At 35.3% G+C, this 12,475-nt stretch overlaps 1 protein-coding gene across 1 annotated transcript in view; it reads left to right on the forward strand.

Moving 5' to 3' along the window:
- Positions 1-12,475, forward strand: part of SCN9A (sodium channel, voltage-gated, type IX, alpha subunit) — a 166,177-nt gene that overhangs the window by 101,516 nt on the left and 52,186 nt on the right. Inside the window, exons 13-17 of the mRNA XM_010858941.1 lie at positions 1,753-1,882; positions 3,348-3,586; positions 6,111-6,284; positions 7,050-7,406; positions 10,004-10,480. Coding sequence (XP_010857243.1) covers positions 1,753-1,882; positions 3,348-3,586; positions 6,111-6,284; positions 7,050-7,406; positions 10,004-10,480 — 1,377 coding nt within the window. The remainder of the gene's footprint in view (positions 1-1,752; positions 1,883-3,347; positions 3,587-6,110; positions 6,285-7,049; positions 7,407-10,003; positions 10,481-12,475) is intronic.

Genomic DNA, 12,475 nt, shown 5'->3' on the forward strand with positions numbered 1-12,475 from the left:
ATCATATTTGCAGACAATGAAGTATTTTAAGTGAGAATGAAGTTCCATCAAAGCCATGGCCACGCATGCATTTTTGTTTGAATGCATGCATATGCTTTTAGGTCATATGTGACCTCTGTGCTTGCATGATACAGCTTCAGCCCTCTGTCAAGGTGTTTCTCTTATCAAACAAGCATGTTAAATTTCCATGGAATCATATCTTTGCTGTGTTTTGCTTTTCAATAATGTGTATTACCTATAAAAGATTATATAATGTATATCAGATTTAGAGATTATTTCCTATTTTTAAATGAAATGTTTCACTTAATACTTTGTTTTACCACAGAAAAATCATTATCACTCTAAATTCTAAGACTAAAACTACAGAGCTGGAGTAATTAGTGGATACTTTATAATTCAATAGAAATAAATGCAAAACATAATAGCGTGAAATAATGTACAGTTTAGATGAAAAAATTGCATGAGAAATAATATAACTTTGAGACCTGAGACATGTCTACATGGAGAAAAAAATGCTTTATCAACACAGCTATTTGTTTGACTTGGGGAAAAAAGAAATCACTGCTTCCAGAAAGTCAGTAAATTAGAGAGTATTTCAGCTAAAACATGGTTATAGACAGATCTCCGTAAGAAGCCACCTGCAAATATGTGTGTGTGTATCCTCACACATATATGGACATGCATGCATATAAACACACGTACATCTATTTATGCCTGTTTGTCTACGTTTTAATATACAAGCATATATAACTGTATCTAAACAACTATACTTTACAACTCTAAATCTGTATATCTATGTATATGTTTGTAGAATGGTGTGTGTGTGTATACACATATATATATACATACCACATATTGCGACCCCATGAACTGTAGCCTACCAGGCTCCTCCATCCATGGGATTTTCCAGGCAAGAATACTGGAGTGGGGTGCCATTGCCTTCTCCATAAAGTTGTCTGAAGTCTATATGTATATATGTGTATGTGTGTGTGTATTGTTGGCCTGCACTGAACTGGCACAGTGTTTTAACTCTGAATTAGCTGCCAAGATTTAGAAATAAGACATCTTTACATAAATATGGTATACCTGGTAAAATTGAGCTCATATTCCTGCATGGCAGCAATCCTTTGAAGCCTCTTTTAGATGGAGCTTACATTCTCCATTTTGATACAGTGTCCATCAGTCTTAATCATTGTTTTTCTACTGAGTCATTCATCTTGATAGAGCAGTTCATGAGATCTGCTTTGGCAAGAGAAACAGTCATGACCATTGCCCTGTTATTGCCCCAACAAAGAATAATTACAGAAGTTTATCAGAGAACACTGAAGTTCTTCCTTTACACACACACACATACACCATTGCAAAACTTATTTAGCTGTTTTCATGTTAGGACTCTTACATAGTAAAGCTATCTGAATAAATTGGAGACCCAGAAAGATAGATAATGATAGTGATTATAACAATGAAAGCAGCTCATTTTAGTTTTTATTTCCTTAGTGTTAAGCCATTTAATCCTCATAACAAGATTGTGAGGCAAGTACTATGATTATTTCCATTTCACCAGTGATGAAATGGAGACAGGTTAAGTAACTCTCCTATGGTACACAGCCAGTAAATGGCAGAGCCATGACTCAAATCAACAGTCTAGGCTCTAATTACTCACTACAACTTTGTGGGCAAGATTTTATTTTCTACCTACAATTTATTGAAATTCCATTCTTAAACTGTAATTAATCATCTTTTTTTTTTCAGGGTACAACCAATCAAATACACAAGAAAAGACGTCACAGTTCTTACCTCCTTTCTGAGGATATGTTGAATGACCCCAATCTCAGACAAAGGGCAATGAGTAGGGCAAGCATATTAACAAACACTGTAGAAGGTATGGAATAACATTCTCTTAACCATACAGATTTTTAAGCAAAATTCAGGTAAGTCCTGGTCAGCCTCGAATAGATACAGCAAGTACTTAGGAAGAATTCAAAGAATGTAAAATGGTTATGAGCAATGGTAAGACTAACCAATAGGTACTAATGGAATTGTCTTTAGTGCTTAAAAAGGGGATAAAGTTCTTTGTGATTAAAGACAGGCTTTGGGTGATAAGGGCTTCCCTGGTGGCTCAGACGGTAAAGCATCTACCTGCAATGCAGGAGACCTGGGTTCGATTCCTGGGTCGGGAAGATCCCCTGGAGAAGGAAATGGCAATCCACTCCAGCACTCTTGCCTGGAAAATCCCATGGACGGAGGAGCCTGATAGGCTACCGTCCATGGGGTCACAAAGAGTCGGACACAACTGAGCGACTTCACTTTCTTTCTTTCTTTCTTTCTTTCTTTGGACGATAATGACCTTTCAAAGATAGCTTTATGGTACTAAATGAAGACAGTGAGGGTGGCCCAGGGCTATGTGACTCTTTTACTATATATACTCTTAGAAATGTTACCTAGTCTCTCGAAATTGATCATTTTTCTAACAGGCAAGAAAACAGTACCAACTTCCAGGTTCTGTAAGTTTCTGCTTCTGAGAACATTCTATAAAATTGTAAAATGGTAATATGTGACACAACATCTTTCAAGATAGTGATGCAAAAGCGCTAGACAAAGCAGTTTAGAGAATATGATGTGAACAGTAGTGATCAGCCAAAGGGCGGCAATTTTAATAATGTATTGGCGCCCACCTTCTCTCCCCTCAACAAGCCTCTGGTTCCACCTTATCCATGGGCTACCACCTCATCCCCCAACACACCCATGATGGGCCCAGACAAAGTTTTCACCCACCTCCTAAATTTATGATGAGAACTAAATGGGCTAATGGTGTGTGCTACCTATTGCATGAATAGCTCTATAAATTATTTCTAGTCTCTTGGTCCTGGGATTATTTTCACCTGTGAGCTGGCAAAAGCTTTTCCTGGAGAGAATAGAAATGTGTTATTATTGTAATGGATTCAGGGCATAGGGGAATGTATATATTGGGGTGTGTGTTTGTGTTTGTATGTATATATATTGGTTTATATACATTTATCTTAAATATATACATTATCTGAATTAAGAAAACATCAATTCTTTTAACATCATATGTTAAGTGCTTGTTTCTCTCAGAGATACCCATAAATGCTCTTATTCATTAATTTCACTGCCTTCTTATGATTGATCTAATAAATGAATGCATGATATAAGATTTTTATTTTATATGCTATGCTTTCATAGAAAGGATATTGTTAAACTTACAAAGTATAAAGCAGAAGACTTGTTTCAATGTTAAAGTGTACTGCTGATGTGTATCTGGTTAGCAATAAAATATATAATATGCTAATGATTAACTTCATGATCTCTGTGGTTTTTTCTTCCAGAACTTGAGGAGTCCAGACAGAAATGTCCACCTTGGTGGTACAGATTTGCACACACATTCTTGATCTGGAATTGCTCTCCATATTGGATAAAATTCAAAAAATTTATCTATTTTATTGTAATGGATCCTTTTGTAGATCTTGCTATTACCATTTGCATAGTTTTAAACACATTGTTCATGGCTATGGAACATCACCCAATGACTGAGGAATTCAAAAATGTGCTCGTTGTGGGAAATTTGGTAAGTCTGTTAATGTGTATTATGTACCCAGAACGTCTCTCTTTGGTTGTCATGATTATCATTCCTGTTTTTTTTTTTTCTTAAGTCAGATGGATATTTAGCTAGTTAGTTATGCATGTTCAGGATTCATAATGTGAATCATTGTACAGAGAGAAGTTTCTGGTAATAAACACTATGTTAAAGTAATTCTGCAGGCATATTGAGGTCTATGAATAACAGCATTATCTCCGTAATTGGTCACCATCTTGGGAGTAAATATGTGTGTTTTCTGACAGGCATGTCTGTTAGCAGCAACACTTTGAAAACTTGATACTTTCTAAGCCATTTTATAATTATTTTGCAGCTTACTTGTGAGTACATACCCTACAAGTTTTCAGAAAAACTACAGACACTTTGTTTTGACATATAGGCAAAGGATTCAGGCCTTTGGAATCCCAAAGTCCTTAGTTTGAGTCCTGGTTTTGCCTCCTACTTGTTATATGACCTTGGGAAAAAATTTTAATATCTATACTCTTTCATTTTCTCATTTATGTGATAATAGTATTTTCTTTATAAAATAATATTTTATTTTTAATATAACAATAATGCTTTATTTATATTACATATATAAATAAAATTAATGCTTATTTTTTAATATTTATTGAGAGGAATGAAGACTTTCTACTTATTAGCCAGGCATATAGTAAGTACTTAAACCTGTTTTCATCAGTCATCACCATCATCATCGTAATCATCATGCTTTCTTTTTTTTAAAATTTTTGTTGGAGCATAGTTGATTTACAATGTTGTGTTAGTTTCTGCTTTACAGCAAAGTGAATCAGTTATACACATGACGTATATCTACTCTTTGTTAGAATCTTCTCCCATATGGGTTGTAATAGAGTATTAGGCAGAGCTCCCTGTGCTACACAGTAGCTCCTTATTAATTATCTGTTTTTTATAATCATCATGCTTTCAATGAATCAGCAGAAACAAGCCTTAAGAACAAAAATATTTAGAAGTCAAAATGATTAAACTGGACACAGAAGAAATAACGGCAGCCTAGAAGGGATCTGTAAGCTTCAGGAAGATATAGGATTCTGTTAGGAAAGTTGATGCCAGAGTGACCTCTTAAATGGGCAGTGGTGATCACACTCAATTAATGCCTTATGGCAAACAGAAAGTGCTAGTTTCCAGCAATCTGCATAACCAGGCAGAAGTTCTATTTCATAGCCAAAAGGTCCCAGGGTGTAACTCTTAATCAATCATGAATAACTCTGGATGTCTTTGCAAAATGTCTGTATAAGATAATTTTGCTTTTGCCATGGTCCCAAATCAATTGCTATTTGAAGTCAAAGAGTGTTTCTGAGTTGGTCTTCTATCCAAAATTTCTTACACATATTCCACGGCAGGATGTTTAAACTCATGTGCCCTGAGTTAGCATTCTTCTTTCTATTCCTAATTGCAAAAGGGCAGGACCGTCTAGTTTCTAATTGTTGGTAGAGGTCAGATCATGAATACCAGTACCTTCTCACTGAGTTGTCTGTATCACTGTGAATCCACAAATGATTCATCATGTTTCTTGTCTATACAGTCCCAAGTGTGGGTGCTCCCTGCCAGTCTTCTTGATGATGTATTATTTTACAAATGACTCACAGTTATAGAGCTAACCATTTCCCTTTGAACCTTCTTTGCTGTTTCTTTGAATCAAATTGTACCCAAGTGATTTATAAGACTTCTGCTGTTGCCTTTTTAAATGAGTCCTTTTGATGCCATGTCATAAATTAATGATGTTTTGTGATGTACTATTGTGTCAAAGCTTTGGAAATCTTTGGGGCTTCACTGGTGGCTCAGAGGATAAAGAATTTGCCTGCAATGCAGGAGCCCTGAGTTCAACCCCTGGGTTGGGAAGATCCCCTGGAAAAGGGAATGGCTACCCACCCCAGTATTCTTGCCTGGAGAATTCCATGGACAGAAGAGCCTGGCAGGCTACAGTCCATCAGGTCATAAAGAATCAGACATCACTAAGTAGAAAATCTTACTTTAGCTGCCACTGTATCGATTAAATACTTTTTCCTCTTCTACTGATACATCTTTGGAGTGAGTCAACTTATTCCTTATTACTCTAAGAGCAGTCAGACCAAAAAAAAGACTGGCTCAAAGTTTCAGTATCAATATGTTTCCTTTTTACTATCTTCCAGAATAACTTGTTGACATAAGTTATTTAATAAGTGTTTTACAAAGAGTGCCTATCTTAATTTTCAAAGGTTTTATGTATCAGAGATTTTAGTGTGCTCTTCTAAAATGCTCTCTAAAGGTGATGAAAACTGATAGAGTCAGAGCTTCTTAACTCTTCAATGCTTATAGCTATAGGAATAGTGATAGTTGGTTTATAGGATTAAATGAAACAATAATATATGTTTATAAAGTATCTTTATAAAGCACATTGTCTGAAACACAGTAAATGCTGCACAAATAGTCATTATCATCATTAGGTTGTTTTCATACCTTTTAATACTAGATATATATTTTATTTCTCGTGTAGGTCTTTACTGGCATCTTTGCAGCTGAAATGGTTTTAAAACTAATTGCCATGGATCCATATGAGTATTTCCAAATAGGATGGAATATTTTTGATAGTCTTATTGTGACCTTAAGCTTAGTGGAACTTTTTCTATCAGATGTGGAAGGATTGTCAGTTCTACGATCATTCAGACTGGTAAATATAGACCCAACTTTGCCTTTATATTCTATGTATAAAGGGGTGATTCTTTGGTTTCACATTACTATTTTTTTTTTTAACTTTTGGAGATGTGATTCAAAATATAAGGTTAGATCTCAGTAGCTAGTAAAATGAAGTTCCTTCAGTAGCAAATGCACTTAAAGAGCTCAACAATATTTGAATGTTTTAATTTTGGGATCTTGAAGACATATTCAGTTCTACATGCTAGTATAATGATAGGGCAGTAATTTATATCACAATAAGAAGCTTATGGTTTATAGAATTTCAATCATTATAATATGTTCATAACTTTGTGGATTTCATAAAGTTTATCCCCTCAAAATTGCTGTCTGATGTCAAAAATATTTTTAAAAAAATGACTTTTTAATCCTTTTCCCTCTAATATATTGAACTTTCTCCTTATGTCAGCATGAAAAAAAATTGTGAAAGTATCAGAAAATAGAATTAAGGATAAATGATCAATTCTAAAGGATATAATATCTGATACTGTGATAAGAGATTTCCATAACTATCCTGAACTAAAATTACAGTTTCTTCAAAATATGTGTAGTAATTGTATAGTGGCAAATATAACAAAATAATAGGAATATTGACAGTAGATTAAAAATTAATAATAAAAATAATTGATTTTAACTAGATAATGATAATATTTTAGAATTAAATTTTGAAACAAAGTTCAAGACTGGAAACATTGAGAACTTTTTCATAAAAACTGATAATAAGTTTTGTGTTTACTCTTAGCTCCGAGTTTTCAAGTTAGCAAAATCTTGGCCAACACTGAACATGCTGATCAAGATCATTGGCAATTCAGTGGGGGCTCTGGGAAACCTAACCTTGGTGTTGGCCATCATTGTCTTCATTTTTGCTGTGGTTGGCATGCAGCTCTTTGGTAAGAGCTACAAAGAATGTGTTTGCAAGATCAATGAAGACTGCACACTCCCACGCTGGCACATGAATGACTTCTTCCACTCCTTCCTGATTGTGTTCCGGGTGCTGTGTGGAGAGTGGATAGAGACCATGTGGGACTGCATGGAGGTCGCCGGTCAAGCCATGTGCCTTATTGTTTACATGATGGTCATGGTCATTGGAAACCTGGTGGTATGTAATCGCCTGTTCATACATTTAAAATTCTCCATAGAAAATTATTATATGATGATATGATCATTTATTTTTATAATTATAGGGTTAATTAGGTCTAAAGCCATTAATTGTAATAGAATATTGACTATTTTAATCCAGTGAAGAACAGAAAAGATAATGAGTTATTGTCTTAATTTCTCTGCCAGATAATGCTTATTTATAGCTTTCACAATATTTATTTTAATGGAAAGTTTTCATTTTTCTACTTCTTTCATTTTGATAGTAATGTCATATGAATTAATCCATGGTTTTCATATCTTTTAAATGTTGATTCAAACATGAAGCTATGCTGGTAAACAGAATATGATTAAATTAATAATAACAAAATGAATTTATAATGGAACAAGGCAAATGGAAGGCCTAGTCCTGCTGTGTTAGTCATATATAAGACTAGCATCTATAACAAGTATCGGCAAACTATATGGCCCAAGGGCCAAATCCTGCGCACTGCCCGTTTTTGTATGATTCCTGCAAAGCTAAAATGTTTTCTACATTTTAAAGTAGTTTAAAAATATAAAGAAAAATATTTTTTTGGCACAGGGAAATTAAATGAAATTCAAATTATAGTTTCTATAAGCAAAATTTATTGAAAACAGATATGCTTATTCATTTTCATGTTGTCTGTAGCTGTTTTACTCTACATAGACAGAGATCCTCTGTCCTACAAAGCCTAAATAATTTACCACCTGGCCCTTTTACAGAAAAAGTTTGCCCACCACTACTCTATAGCATCTCTTTTACAAGTGATCTGCTTCTCCATTACTGTTTTCTTAGCTTGTATGCCTTCTGTTTCCTTCTATCTTATACCTACCTGTTGGTGGGAATATTCAAGCTTAGAGGCAGGAGAAAATTGCAATAAAATGGTTTTCAGTGGCTCACTTCAGTTTTCAAAGCCATCATGTTCATTTGATGTAGTTGGTCAGCCAGTCATCAAGTATGGTTGTATATGGTAACAGCCATATGATTAGGACCTTCACTTCCCATTGACTTGAAAACAAGTTGCTAGATTTTTTTTTTTTTTTATCCTTGTAGCCCCCATGCCAGCTTGATAGTTGGTAAGAGAGTAGACGTAAATGTTCTCACTGCAAAAAAATAGTGGTAATTATGAGACATGATGGAGGTGTTCCTTGACACTATGGTGGTAATCATTTTGCTGTCTATATGCTCATCAAACCATGTTGTACACTTTAAACTTATACAATGTAATATGATAATTATATCTCAATAAAGCTGGAAAAGCTAAATCTAATTACAAATTTGAAGGGAAAAAAACTATTAATATTTGCAATGATTAAGAAAACTAAAGGGAAAATGAGCCCTTGGTTTGTCATCACCATTCTTATTAGAACACACACACATCAACGAACATATATTTTATAGCAAAAAATACTTTTTTATTGACAATGAAGACCAACAGGAAAATAGTCTCAAAATTTCTTAATGATTCATCAAATTGATTTCTGTGATTTTCTCTCCCCTCCATCTCAGATTCTTCTCTTAAGCCTGATATATTAACACAGACATTTTTTTACTTATGCTTTTCTACTTACATTTCTGAGAAATTATTCTAGATGTGACCAAAATTAGTGGTGAGTCCTTTTTCCTCAGTTTGGTATAATTTTGATTGTTTAAATGTGAAGTAGATGTTTCTGGCCATGAAAAGACTTACACGAAAGGGTTTTTCAGTTATCTTTTTTTTATATAAAATATTTTTAAAATATAATTTACATATTTTGAGCCCTCTGTGAGAATTTTTTAAAAAATAATATTCAGTTTACTTGTACCCTTACCTCTAGGAGGAAAACAGAAATGGTTTTGCACACAAAATTTTGCTTCAAGGACAGGAGTTATCCTGACCTGTTTTATAATATTTTCCAGGGCCAAAATGATTGACAGTAAAGCCACCCAATCATAATGCCATTATCTCATTTGAATTGGGTTCAATGGGCAGATCTTTTTCTTTGCTTTAAAAGTCTCATTAAGTTGCAAGTTGGCACAATTCTTGGACAGAATATTTTATTACAGGAACTCTGAAAGCATTATATGTTCCACTTATTGCAATAAGTGAAGTTTATCTTCTGGGAAAAGTAAACGCAGATCTTGGCTTAAGTTACCTTCAGCACAACAGACACTAGTCACAATTTTCTTGTTCTACTTGTTTCTCACAGGTAACAAATATTAAGTAAAGGCAAATGTCAAGAGGGCATTTTAGGTGCATAAAAGGGAATTTGGACACAGGTTTTCTGCTATAGAAATGAGTTTAGGAATGACATCACAGTAATGGTGAGGGAGCATTCTCTTTGCTCCTCATGCTGGCCCTTTAAGGGTCGGGCTGACCTCTGCTCCAGCGTGCACAGAGGCTCACACATGGGAGATTGATGAGAACTCTAGCTTCTCCTCTGCTGCCCCATCCTGTGTTCTTATCTATGGATGAAGATGTATAGAGCTCTTCATTGCTGGTTTGGATTTTGGCCTATATTTCAGAAAACTGTATTTATGTTCTTTTTTATTTCCCATCTCCCTGTTTCTCCAACCCTATTCTCCTCCTGACATAGGTCCTCAACCTATTTCTTGCTTTATTACTGAGCTCATTTAGTTCAGACAATCTTACAGCCATTGAAGAAGACACTGATGCAAACAACCTCCAGATTGCAGTGGCCAGAATTAAGAAGGGAATAAATTACGTGAAACAAACCTTACGGGAGTTTGTTCTAAAAGCATTTTCCAAAAAGCCAAAGATTTCCAAAGAGATTAGACAAACAGAAGATCTAAATTGTAAAAAGGAAAACTACATCTCTAACCGCACACTTGCTGAAATGAGCAAGGATCACAAATTCCAGAAAGAAAAAGATAAAACCAGTGGTTTTGGAAACAGCATGGACAAATACTTAATGGAAGAAAGTGATGGTCAGTCATTTATTCATAATCCCAGCCTCACAGTGACAGTACCAATTGCACCTGGGGAATCTGATTTGGAAATTATGAACACTGAGGAACTTAGCAGTGATTCAGATAGCGAATACAGCAAAGGGGTAAGATTGTTTTTTACATATATTGTTTAATGTTATTTATTGTGAGTTAAAATTTCAGATTTTTGCTGTCATGAATTATTTTCTAATATGCATACTAATAGGTACTTTGTGAATTTGTACAGTAACTTCCTGAAGGTTCACGTGGTAAGGTTTTACCTACTGGTTCTTAATAACTGATACAATCTTATTTAGCTAGATTTGAAAGTCTGGGAATATTTAAGTCTTCCTTTCCTTTATTCCGTTTGTCATCAACGGTGAAGCCATGTGCAGTCTGCTTTAATAGTGTCTGTTGAATCCACAGCTCTTCTCCATCACCTTTGCCTTTGCCCTCTGCTTGGCTAAGCCATTTCCACATGGTGTCCCCACCGATATCTCTGCCTTCATTTTCCATCTACTCTAATCCATCTGTTTGATTAATTTTACTCAGGTCCAATCCTAATCACATCACTCCTTTGAAGTATCCTTGATCCCCAAGATAGATTTGAATTGTACACTGTAGGTAAAAGCCTTCATATCATGCCCTCACAACCAACCGACTGGCTGTGTCACCCTGGGGCTCCTACCCCTGAACCAAGCCAGTTTTCTTCTGGGCCACATACAACTCACAACCTGCGGGATTTTGCTTGGGGTCTCCTTCTTCAGTCAAAATCCTGAGTACGCCCTTTAAGACACAGCCCTCAGTTTCCTTGTATATAAAATTATTAGCCCTTATTAAGAGCTAGGTGACGGTTAAATGAATTGCACATGTAAAATGCTTAGAACAGTATTCACAGTGCTCAGAAGTTGTACTGATTATTTAGCATTATATTTTATATTCTTAAAAAATTATTATATGCATCAAATAGTACTATAAACTCATTGAGAACAGGAAGCTTCATTACAACTTTTTTGTATCCTCCTTCCCCACCTCCAGGGGCATATATTCAAAGTATTATTGAGCTGCATTTTTATTCATATAGAATATAATCATAAGTGAGTTTTATGACAGGATTTTTATGGCATCTCTCTAAAGTTTTAAGATACCATTTTACAATATTTTTCCTCTCTTTAGGTCACATCTGAAAATATTTGACACGTATTTCCCAAACATCTTCTATCTGCTTGGCCCTATATTAAGATCTGGGTTTCCCAGGTGGCACAGTGGGAAAGTGAAGAATCCACCTGCCAGTGCAGGAGACCCAAGAGATGTGGGTTCAGTCCCTGCATTGGGAAGAACCGCTGGAGTAGGAAATGACAATCCACTCCAGTATTCTTGCCTGGAGTATTCCATGGACAGAGGAACCTGGCAGGCTACAGTCCTTGGGGTCACAAAGAGTCAGACATGACTGAGTGAAGGAGCACACCACACACACACATATTAAGACCTATCCTTCTTAAATTTAGAGTGGATTTTGGAAAAAGATACACAGCTCTGTGTGTATGTGTGCACATGTGCATTGGCCATGTAACCAATACTAGGTACATAGTAAATGCTTAATACTTATTCACTAAATAAATATATGATTAATAAATTATGAATATATGTTTTAAGTAGCCAGAGAAATTATCTCCAAGATCACAAAGTAAGGAATAAAATATTTTATTTTTTATTTTAAAAATCTTTGCATGGAAGAGGTTAATAACTCCAAAGATTCAGAAGGTATAGTTGTTTTGGTTTGAAAGTAGAAAATTCAATTCCTCATACCCTGTGCAGAAGCAGTAATCTGGGTCTAGACTCATGTGAAAAGAAAAACGAATTCAATTACCCATTTTTCTGCCTACAAAGTTTAGAGTTGTAAAACCCTAACTGCCTAGCAGACTTTCTGAATAAGCTTAGATTCTGGGTGTTAAAGCACTGTGGTAGCTTGGGCTTCCCTTGTGGCTCAGCTGGTGAAGAATCTGCCTGTAGTGCGGGAGACCTGGGTTCGATCCCTTGGTTGGGAAGATCCCCTAGAGAAGGGAAAGGCTACCCACTCCAGTATTCTGGCCTAGAGAATTCCATGGACTATACAGTCC

This window comes from Bison bison, unplaced genomic scaffold (genome assembly GCF_000754665.1).
Source record: "Bison bison bison isolate TAMUID 2011002044 unplaced genomic scaffold, Bison_UMD1.0 scf7180017864452, whole genome shotgun sequence".
Lineage (NCBI taxonomy): Eukaryota > Metazoa > Chordata > Mammalia > Artiodactyla > Bovidae > Bison > Bison bison.